Source organism: Hyaena hyaena, unplaced genomic scaffold (genome assembly GCF_003009895.1).
Source record: "Hyaena hyaena isolate Hyena2069 unplaced genomic scaffold, ASM300989v1 scaffold_1862, whole genome shotgun sequence".
Classification (NCBI taxonomy): domain Eukaryota; kingdom Metazoa; phylum Chordata; class Mammalia; order Carnivora; family Hyaenidae; genus Hyaena; species Hyaena hyaena.
Genome location: NW_024082495.1, coordinates 47,975 through 58,338, shown reverse-complemented (window position 1 = coordinate 58,338; position 10,364 = coordinate 47,975). Strand labels below are relative to the sequence as shown.

Sequence of the window (10,364 nt, the reverse complement as noted above, 5' to 3'; positions counted from 1 at the left end):
CGGGGGTCGGTGGCACCGTGCTGGTGGTGGTGGTGGAAGTTGGAGTCGGTGTCTCCGTGCTGGTGGTGGTGGTGGTGGTGGTGGTAGTGAAGGTGGGGCTTGGAGTCGGGGTCTCCGTGCTGGTGGTGGTTGAGGGGGTGGTCGTGGGGGCAGAGGTTGTAGACTTGGGACAGAATTCCATTGGGATGCAGCAATTGACACGTATTTCATAGTCATAACAGACCGAGAATGGTCCATTTCCAAACTGGTCTTCATTTTTGCAAATGAACCCCAAGGAGACATCACACTGCACCTTCTGGCCTGCCTCTTCCCAGTCGAGGTGGGGCTCCTTGGCCAGCCGGCACTGGATGTCCTCAGGGGCCTCGCAGACACTGTCGAACTTCTCCCTATCTCCACTGGCGCTGTCTATGCTGGGGTAGTTCTCATTGATCCAGTCGGACCAGAAGCAGCACAGCTCTGGGGAAGCAAGACCCAGGACTGGGTCAGTCACCACACCATAACCCCTGGACGCAGCTTCCAGGGGGCTCACTGGGACTCACACAGTCACAAGGGCGTGACCGCCCTCCTACCACGGCCAAAGAGCCAGGGTGCTGTCGGCTCAGAGGGCGTGGGGCTCTGTGCAGCTCAACACTGCGCCCCAGGGAAGGAAGAACCCCTCATGCCACACCTGGGTGACAGCCCAACCCCAGAGCTCCAGCCCTGTGCCCCTTCCTCAGCTGTTTCCAAATCCTGATGCCCACCCCCAAAATATTAACATGGACTGGGTCACCCATTCTGGTGAGGAGGCTTATGGGAAGGGGCTTGGTGTAGGCTCTTGAACAATAGTGTCACCCAGAGCCAGTCCTTCCCCCGTGCACAAGCCGGGGACCCCCGAGTCCCTGGGAGTCAAGCCACCCAAAGCACTCTGTCTGGTGAAGGGAGCAGTACAGGCTGCTGGCCCCACATCCGAGTCTCCTGGGAAGTTCTAGGAGTGGGTCCGGGCGCCCTTCCTCCCACTCCCAGCTGCCTCGGGGGCACCATCCACAGACTTACCGGGAGTGGTTGGAGTGGTTGAGGAAGGGGTCGTTGCTGCACAAGAGCCAGGAAGGAAAGGAGGCCATCACTAGAGAGTTCAACACTTTTAAAACCCTTTTATATGTTTACAAGTCCCTTTTTCCGGTGGCTGTCACACCTGTTGGCTCATCTAGTGACAGCTGCCACTTCAGAGAACAACCATGGGGGGATTTAAGGACATTTCTCTGCTTTCTCTAAGCCTCAGGTGTATTTAATTTCTTGCTGGTTTGGGAAATGTCCCCAGGTCACCTTCACTGTAATCTGGGCTCAGGTATGTGTTCCTGATGCCGCATCGCAGCTCAGCAGACCAGAGGCCCCAGTGACATCCCCTGAGCGGGGACACCTGTGACCTTCGCAGCTCCCTCCCCCCATGTCTGCTGGGCCTGGGCCTCACCTGTGCTGGGGGTGGGGGTGGGGATGGTGCTGGTGGTGCTGGTGGTGCGGGTGGTGACGGGGGTGGTGGAGGGCGGCGGGCTAGACTGGCAGATGTTGAAGTGTTTCTCCACCGTCCCGTTGGGACCACAGATCTCCCAGTAGCAGAAAGAGCCTTCCTGGGTATAGTTGAGAATCTTCCCTGGGGGACAGGAAGGAGGCCAAGGTCAACATGGCCAGAACAAGACAGAGCCTCCCATGCCACCCCCCAGCCTGTCCCAATAAAGGAAAGATAAGGTGTCCCCCAGCCCCAACTCGCGGCAGACCAATCCCTCACTGGGACCCCATCTCTAGAGGTCAAAGGGGTCCCGGTTGGAGCATAGAGCTGGATCGCAGAAAGGGTGACCTCGGCCCTTTATCACAAGCCTGGGGAGGCTGGTGCAAGTCAGAGCCAGCTCTGAGCCAGAAAGGGCCCCTGGGGACCACAGGCACAGGGGAGGGTGATACTGAGCCCCACCCCCGCCGTCCAGGGACAGGCAGCCTGGGGGCTCTCCTGGGCGGGGGGCTTTGGTCAGCCACCCCGGGGCAGAGGGCAGCTCACCTTCCTCGGGCTGGCAGACAACTTTCGAGGAGTTGGTACACACGCTGCAAGGCAAACACAGAGCTGCAGACCCCTCCAGGGGCCCCCTGCCGCGCCCCAGGTGCAGCCCCCAGGAGCCCTTCCACTGGGGTCTAACTTGGGCCGAGGACGAGCTGAGGTTGGCAAAGGCCAGACAGAGCAGGAGGGGGAGAAGAGGCGGGCTTGACTGTCCCCACGTTCTGCCCCCGCGTTTGTGCCTATGGGTGTGCGTGCCCACAGCCGTGCATCCACACTTGTGCACACGAATGCATGGCGTGCCTGCCCGACCTCCCCAGGCTCCCTGCAGGGCAAGCTCAGGTACCAGGACTGGCAGTCTTCCTTGGAGGGCACAGACTCTCCGGGCGTGTAATGGGTGTCTTCGACATAGCAGCCACACTGGTCAGCCGTGACGCACTTCTTCCGGTCCTCGTCATAGATGGGCCTGTCCTTAGGGCACCGGGGATAGCAGCCTGGCAGGCACAGGGCACAGGGCTGGGACCACCACGGAGGGTCCCACCTCCTCCAGACCCCCCCGTCGTGCCCACCACGAGGTCCCTCTCTCCAGGATGTCCCTCTGGGAAGGCCAGGGAACCAACAACATGCAGGGTCCCAAATGTCCCCTGGCTGGGCGCTACACACTGCCGTATGGCCAAAGGGATGCCCAGCCTCCTGGGGAGGTGGGGGAGGGCGCTCTGTCCCCAGATCCGCAGGTGGCTCACCCTTTTGCGTCCCTAGTTCTCAACTGCAAGGCCCTGAGGAGATTCCCCAGACCCCTTGTGTGAGAGACCCTCTCTGTCCCACTACCTTCCTCCTCTCCTTTGCGGGCGGGGTCTTCGCTCAATGAACAAGCTTTGCAGCAAGGTGGGCCTGGTCCGCCCTGGACCTCGGGGGGGGGGGGGGCCCTCCCAGGCAACACTGTCTTCAGGGGACACCTCCCTCAGCCCCCGGGGCGCACTCACCCTCCAGGTAGGACACGGAGATGTTGGAGTGGAAGCCATTGACCGTCCTGCAGGTCTCAAAGCTGCGGTTCCCACACGGCTCGTAGTGCCACTCACACTCGTCCGGGGGGTTGTAGTAGTCACAGAATATGGCTGCGGGCGATGCGGGGTCAGACCCGGCCGGGCGAGCCCAGCTCCTTCCCGCCAGCCCGCGCACCACCCTGGCTTCCAGCAACGGCCCTCGGGAGGCCGAAATGAGACTGCATACACCCCATCCCTTGGATGGGTAAGGAGGTTCGCCCCCCCACGGTGTGGCCCCCATCCCGGGACAGGTGGGCACTCACGGCACAGGTCTGGCGTCCTCCAGAAGACGCAGGCCCCCTCCTTCGTGCACGCCTGAGCGTAGGAGGCCACGGCAGAGCAAAAGCACTCACAGTCCCCGCCCGTGTCGCAGGAGCACGAGTCATGGACGCAGGCCTCGTAGAAGGGCTTGGGGTCCACCTGGCGGAGAAGACCCTCTGTACCCTGGGCTCGCACTGCCCGCATGGGGCCGGGCCTGCCCCCGCAGCTGGGGAGCTCGGGACCCCCAGGGCAGGGCTCAGTCCCCCAGCACTAGCCTCCGGAGGGCCCACCGCTCCACCCCCCACTGCCCAGAGCTTCTATCCTTTCTCCCCCCTGGAAGACATGGGGTCTGGGGGCCCAGCCAGGGATCTCAGGGAAGGCTGGGCCTCTGGTAAAGGACAGAAGGTGGGGCCGAAGCTGGGGGACAGGTGGCACATGGTGGCCGCAGGGGGACTCCCCAGCCCGAGCACAGAGCCCATGCGGCCCAAGGCCCCGCCCACGCCCCGCCTCCCGCCCCGCACCAGGCAGCCCAGGCCCCGCCTCCCGCTCCGCACCAGGCTGCCCAGGCCCCGCCTCCCGCTCCGCACCAGGCTGCCCAGGCCCCGCCTCCCGCCCCCGCACCAGGCTGCCCAGGCCCAAGGCCCCGCCCCGTACCAGGCTGCCCAGGCCCAAGGCCCCGCCCCGTGCTGCCCANGATCTCAGGGAAGGCTGGGCCTCTGGTAAAGGACAGAAGGTGGGGCCGAAGCTGGGGGACAGGTGGCACATGGTGGCCGCAGGGGGACTCCCCAGCTGGCACATGGTGGCCGCAGGGGGACTGCCCAGCCCGAGCACAGAGCCCATGCGGCCCAAGGCCCCGCCCACGCCCCGCCTCCCGCCCCGCACCAGGCTGCCCAGGCCCCGCCTCCCGCTCCGCACCAGGCTGCCCAGGCCCCGCCTCCCGCCCCCGCACCAGGCTGCCCAGGCCCCGCCTCCCGCTCCGCACCAGGCTGCCCAGGCCCAAGGCCCCGCCCCGTGCTGCCCACGCCCCGCCCACGGCCCCGCCCACGGCCCCGCCCACGGCCGCGCACCTTGCTGTGGCAGACGCCGAAGACGCGGCTCTTGATGATGCTGCACTGCTTCTCGGCCCAGGAGAGGCGGTGCGGTCTCAGGGCGCAGGGCTCCGGGGTGACGCGCACATCTGGGCAGGTGGGGGCCTCCTTCCAGCTGTTCCCGAAGTCCAGCTCGCCGTCCACCACCATGTGGTCCCTCGTGGTGAAGTCGTTGCTGGAGCGGTGGTCGAAGTTCCCGCACAGCCCGCACACCGTGCCCTGCGGAGGCAGCGGGCGGGGGGCGGTGAGGCGGCCGCGGCCACGAAGGGCCGCCCGGCCCCCCCCGCAGCTGGGCGCCGCGCACCTCGTAGGACGGCGCCAGCTTGATGAAGAGGGTGGTCTTCTTGTCCCAGATGACGATGATGCCGATGCTGGCCTCCACCACCAGGTACTGGCCCACCTCCCTCGTGGTGTAGGACACGTGGTGGCCCACGTCCCGCTGGATCACCGTGCGCTGCTTGTCTTCCAGCTTCAGCTCCGTCCTCTGTGCCCGGGGAGAGGCCCTGTCACTGGCCGGCCCGAGGTCCCTGCGGGCTCCCTCGGCCCGGCCTCAGGCGGCACTCACCCCCATGAAGATCTTGATGGCCTTGGAGCAGGTGACGCCCGTGGTGCCACAGGGAACGTTCTCGGTGATGATGCTGAAGGAGCCCCGTGAGGAGTTCTGGCCACAGTAATCCTGGGGACCCACAGGGGACGTGAGCCACTCTAGCCAGGCCACCAATGCCCCGGGCCCCCACCCAGCCTCATCCCTCCTCTGGTAAGAGGGGGCCCCTAACGGCACACACAAGCCCCTCACTCCCCGGGCCCCTCACTGGGGACCCCTTGCTGGGCTGAGAGCGGCTTAGGACGAGGTGCGGGGCCACAGGACCAGGGCAGGCCCTGCCCCCGGCCTCACCTGAGCCGCCACGTAGGAGCAGTGTCCATCAAAGTCGTAGTATTTCCCGTCGAAGGTGATGTAGTGGCCACTCCCATAGATGGAGCAGGAGCCGTGGCACACAGCCTGCGTGCACACCCAGCGGCCCCGCCGGCAGGTGCTGAGGAGAGTGGGAAGGGGGCCTGGAGGGGCCACAGGGCGCAAGTCCCCCCACCCCTACTCCGAGGGAGGCTGGTGGGCTGGGCACTGTACGGACAGCCCCCTCGCAGCTCACAAACCACACGCACATGGCTCCCCTGCATGTGGGGACAGGCCCCCCTGGCTTGCCCACGGCACACTCCCGCCAGAGTGCCTGGTCTGGGGTCCGCAGGACACTCACCAGGTGTTGCAATCCACCTTGATCTTGTCCCCGGGCAGGTACAGGTCCCTGTTGTGCACACACGGGCACTGCTCCTCCACAACACAGCCACCACGGCCGTCATCCAGCAGCCCAACCGGGCAAACACAGCCGCTGATGCACTCTGTCTGGTACTGCAGGGGCGGGGGGTGGGGTGGGGAGGCAGGGAGAATAGCATCAGGGATCTGCTTCGGGGTCCGGAGCTCGCCCCGTCCCTGCCGTCCCCTCTCCTGACCCTGCAGTCACCCCTTGGTCCCTTCCTCACCTGCAGACCCCAGCCCTGTCTCCTCTCTTGGGTTCAGCACTGGGCCGGGGCCCAGGTGAGGGCTGCAGGCCAAGGGTCCCTACACCGGCCACCACCTCCCCCCCCAGGGACAGGGAGGGCCGGCGAGGCCCATGTGTGTGGCCCCAGCATCCCGGCCCTGGGGCCAGTGCGGAAGCCTGTGCACCCTCCCCCCACGGCGGCCCCTGCACGCACGTGGCCGGCAGCCAGTGTCTGGCAGCTCGTGGGTCGAGGGCTCTGGGTGGCCAGCGCTGTCAGGTTGTTGCAATCGATGTGGATCTTTGGGGCCTGACAGCCTGTGGGACAGAGGGGACACCTCGGCTCAATGGAAGTCGGGTTGGGGGGCTCGGCAGGCAGGGATGGGTTTGGGGCGGGAAGCCAGGCGGGCACAGTGGCTACTTACCAGGCGCGATCAGGTGGATCGGAATGCACTGAAGCCTGCCGTTCCGGCAAACGCTGAGGGCAAGAGGCAGGAGGTGAACAGGCCCCCGTGGGGGTGGACGGGCCTGTGAGGCCCCCCAGACCCCCCAACCCCGGGCCACCTACCATCGCTCCCCCTGCCGCAGGACCACTTCCCCAGCCTCCAGGTAGAGGCCGCGGTGATAGCAAGAGCACTTGGCCAGGGGCACACAGCGGCCCTTCTCGTCCAGGAAGGTGTGGTCGGGGCAGCCACAGCCATCTACCGGCGCGAAGCCCTGGAGGCAGTGGGAGTCGGCCTCGGACAGCGAGCGGCAGGTGGGCTGGCAGGTGGTCAGGTTGTAGAGGAAGATCTGTGAGGTGGGGCAGGAGCCCACGTCCTTGTCTGCGGGGGGGGGGGGGGGGGGGGGGGGGGGGGGGGGGCGTGAGCAGCGGAGGGACGGCCCCGGCCCCACAGGCTGCCCCTGAGCCTCCCCCACGGCCACGGGGCCCACGGGGGCATCTCCCTGAGACTGCGCCCAGGAACGCCCACCCCATGCCCTGCCCGCACAGAGCAGCGGGGCGGCGGCCGCGGGCGACCCCTCCCGCCTCAGGGGACACCAGGCACCCTGCAGGGACCCGCACTCACTGCACACTTGCTCCCGCCAGCCCCACAGCATGACGCCCTTGGCGGCGCAGGCGCGGGCATAGGAGGACAGGGCGGCGCACAGGCAGCCCTCGCTGTTCTGGCAGTTACATGTGTCATACTTGCACCTCTGGGGACAAGGGGTGAGGCGGTGAGCCAGGGAAGCAGCTCACACGCACGTGCACACACACTCCACCCCGCAAGGTGCACAGCCACACGCACGAGCACACACGCTCCACCCTGCAAGGTGCACATCCACACGCACGTGCGCACACGCACACACATAGGCTTCCATCCAGCAAGCACACACACGTGCTGACACACACTTTCAGCCGCTCTCAGGGCGAGCTTGCGGGCAGGGGCAGGCTCAGCCCGACGCACACGGCACACCTTGCAGGTGGGGTCAGGTCCCACTCACCTTGTAATACTCCGAGGGGTCCACGGCTGAGTGACACCGGGCGAAGGGGGTCTCTGTTTTCTTCAGCAGGGAGCACCAGTGCTCAGCATAGTTGGCTGCAGAGGAGGGTCAGACCTCAGCAGGCGCGGGCCCCTCCAAGAGGTCCCAGCTGCCTGCCGCCCAGGCTGGCACCGACTCTGTCCAGTGTGGACTGAGCCCAGTCCCTTCCAGCCTAATGCAAAGCCACGCCCCTCGTAAGGCGGGGCCCCCACCGCCACCCCTCCCTTCACCTCCTCTGACCCCATGGGTGATGGAGTGGGCGGGAGGGCGTGTGTCAGTCGCCAGACCAGCCCCCGGACGAGGGCCACCACCCAGCGATTAGCGAGCAGGCCCGGCCCCTCTGCTGTGTCTCTTGGCAGGCAGCCACCCTAAACTAGCCACGCGGCAGAAAGCAGCAGGTGGGCGGGCTGGCCACCCGGCCTCCTCCCAGCCCCTCCCAGCCAGCACGTCCCACGGGGAGTCTGCGCACCGGCTGGGCCGAGCCTCACCGCTCTCGATGTTGAGGGAGCAGGGGTCCTCCAGCCAGTCCAGCTTGTCATGGCAACTCGCCTGGGCCTTCCACGTGTTGGCTAAGCCGGCCCCCGTGGCCTCCACCAGTCCGCCCGCCGTCTTGAAGTCATCCCCTTCCAGGCCGTTGAAGTTCCCACAGAGGCCTGAGGGGCCAGGACAGGGTTGGGCAAGGGCATGGCGCCAGGGGGCAGGCCCTGAGCGGGGCCTTCGTGGGGGCCGGCCCAGAGCCCCACTCACCCTGCACGCGCCCCTGGGCGGCCTGGTCCAGCGTCACGAACAGCTGCATCACGGGCACCAGCTGCACCTGCAGCCTGAGGCCAAAGGCGGTGTTCACCATGAGGTGGTGAGACGACGGTTGGAAGATGGAGAAGGTGGCTGCGGGGCAGGGTGCGGGGGACCCCCGGTCAGCAGGGGCTCTCGAGCTGTGGGGGGCTGCCCTTCCTCCCGCGCCCCCCCCAACCGGTGGGGAGGGGACTCACCGGTCACCAGGAGGAGGGGAGGAGGGGGCAGGACTCACCAGTCACGTGGGGCAAGTTCACCTGCAGCTCATTCAGCAGCACTCTGCCATCCGACTTGAAGGCCACCACCTGCGGGACAGGCAGAGGGGACGGTGGGGCTGGGAGGGGCCTGGGGGCCCCGGGGTGTGGGCCGGGGAGGGGCGGGGGCACCCACGTTCTTCTTCTTGTCGGCCAGCAGCACCACCGTCTTCAGGCAGGTCTGCTTGTCCGTGGAGCCACAGGGGGTCAGCTCACCCAGGAGGGCGTAGGAGTCGTGGTCGCCCTGCGGGGGACAGGGGCGGTAGCAGCGACCCACACATAGCCTGGTGCGGGGCCGGGAGCCAGCCGTGCCCACTCGCCACCCGGCCAGCTACCTTGACCAGCACGTAGTAGCAGTCCCCGTGGAAAGTGTACTTCTTCCCGTCGAAGGTGGCGATGTGGGAGCCGCCCTCCAGGGCGCAGGTGCCCGGGCACGGCAGGTCTTTGCACACCCAGCGGCCGGCGGTGCAGACGCTGTGGGCCGTGGGGCACAGGGTCAGGCTCAGGGCTGCCCCCTCCAGCCCACCAGCCCAGGACTCCCCTCAGCTCGCCGGCCCCCAGCCCAGGGCCCCCAGCCCCGGGCCCCTGACTCACCACTGCTCGCAGTCATTGGTGACCTGCTGGCTGGGAGAGTACAGGTGCCCATGGAGCCTGCAGTGACACTGGCTCACAGGAATACAGCCGCCGCCTGTGATGTCATCGTACACGGTGCCTGGATGGGATGGGACGGGACATTACACTTGGCCGCCTCGGAAAGCCCTGGAGTCCCCCACGGTGGGGCTCCCGTGGGCGGGGCCGCAGCTCTGGGCTGGCCTGCGAAGGTGGGGCAATCCCCCAGGTGGGGTCGCCCGCCAGGCCTCCCACCTGCAGGCGCCTCTGGTCCTTTGGGACACCTGTGTCCCCACACATCACCCGGCCAGGGACGTGCCGCGGGAGCCCGGCCTCCAGACCACCTTCCGGGGAGCCTCAGGCTCCGTGAGCAGGGCAGCAGCCGGACAGGTGTCCTCGGGTGACGACAGGAGTACCCCCACCCAGACTCCCTGAAGCCACCTCTCTGTGTGTTTGGAGGGCGGGGTCTTCAGCTTTTGTGTCCCTTCTACCCGGTGTCAGGGAGGAGAGCACCGCCCCTCACGTCCAGCGCCACTGCTGCCCCTGCCACCCGCACGGCCCCCACCGCTGGTCCCAGGACACACTCTCCCGCCCCCACCCACCTCCCTGAGGCCCCCACTGCACACACCTTCAGGGCAGAAACAGCCGTCCATTTTGTGCTCCTCACACAGGTTGCTGATCCCCAGGTGTGAGCAGGTGTCCATGCAGGGTGAGCTGCTCTCCAGGTAAACCATGTTCCCGGGGCAGCTCTTGGCTACAAGGGCAAAGGCAGGTCCCTGAGTGGACACGTACGGGGTGCAGGGGGCCAGGGTGCAGGGGACCGGAGTGGAGGGGGCCGGGGCTCAGGGACCAGGGGTGCAGGGGGCCGGGCGAAGGGGCCCGGGGTGCGGGGGGCCCAGGGTGTGGGGGCCCGGGGCGGCGGGGGCCGGGGCGCAGGGCACCCGGCTGCCCCAGCCCTGGACGGCCCCCCCGCTGAGGGCCCCGTGGGTGCCCGCACCGCCACCCGCCTGGGCGCTTACGGCACAGCACGGCGGTCCTCCAGTTGCCGGGCCGGCCGCCGGCGTGCGAGCACTGGCGGGAGAACTGGGCGAGGGTGCTGCAGGCGCAGGAGGCGCCGGGCGGGCAGCGGCAGCGGTCCCGCACGCACGCCTGCACGTACAGCTCCAGCGGCACCAGGCTCAGGCAGTCCCTGAAGGCCGGGGCCGTCAGCAGCCTCTCACACTCGGCGCGCTGGTGGACAGATG

At 67.4% G+C, this 10,364-nt stretch overlaps 1 protein-coding gene across 1 annotated transcript in view; it reads right to left on the bottom strand.

The window, feature by feature from the left end:
* Nucleotides 1-10,364, bottom strand: part of LOC120226850 (mucin-2-like) — a 26,826-nt gene that overhangs the window by 13,297 nt on the left and 3,165 nt on the right. Inside the window, exons 6-30 of the mRNA XM_039225012.1 lie at nucleotides 10,140-10,350; nucleotides 9,749-9,874; nucleotides 9,106-9,223; nucleotides 8,847-8,985; nucleotides 8,648-8,755; nucleotides 8,493-8,562; nucleotides 8,213-8,350; nucleotides 7,954-8,118; nucleotides 7,427-7,521; nucleotides 7,012-7,138; nucleotides 6,513-6,768; nucleotides 6,370-6,422; nucleotides 6,162-6,262; nucleotides 5,666-5,817; nucleotides 5,308-5,446; nucleotides 4,978-5,088; nucleotides 4,717-4,896; nucleotides 4,392-4,631; nucleotides 3,327-3,483; nucleotides 3,004-3,135; nucleotides 2,367-2,514; nucleotides 2,027-2,070; nucleotides 1,478-1,627; nucleotides 293-456; nucleotides 22-119 (exon numbers count right to left, since the gene is read on the bottom strand). Coding sequence (XP_039080943.1) covers nucleotides 22-119; nucleotides 293-456; nucleotides 1,478-1,627; nucleotides 2,027-2,070; nucleotides 2,367-2,514; nucleotides 3,004-3,135; nucleotides 3,327-3,483; nucleotides 4,392-4,631; nucleotides 4,717-4,896; nucleotides 4,978-5,088; nucleotides 5,308-5,446; nucleotides 5,666-5,817; nucleotides 6,162-6,262; nucleotides 6,370-6,422; nucleotides 6,513-6,768; nucleotides 7,012-7,138; nucleotides 7,427-7,521; nucleotides 7,954-8,118; nucleotides 8,213-8,350; nucleotides 8,493-8,562; nucleotides 8,648-8,755; nucleotides 8,847-8,985; nucleotides 9,106-9,223; nucleotides 9,749-9,874; nucleotides 10,140-10,350 — 3,422 coding nt within the window. The remainder of the gene's footprint in view (nucleotides 1-21; nucleotides 120-292; nucleotides 457-1,477; nucleotides 1,628-2,026; nucleotides 2,071-2,366; nucleotides 2,515-3,003; nucleotides 3,136-3,326; nucleotides 3,484-4,391; nucleotides 4,632-4,716; nucleotides 4,897-4,977; nucleotides 5,089-5,307; nucleotides 5,447-5,665; nucleotides 5,818-6,161; nucleotides 6,263-6,369; nucleotides 6,423-6,512; nucleotides 6,769-7,011; nucleotides 7,139-7,426; nucleotides 7,522-7,953; nucleotides 8,119-8,212; nucleotides 8,351-8,492; nucleotides 8,563-8,647; nucleotides 8,756-8,846; nucleotides 8,986-9,105; nucleotides 9,224-9,748; nucleotides 9,875-10,139; nucleotides 10,351-10,364) is intronic.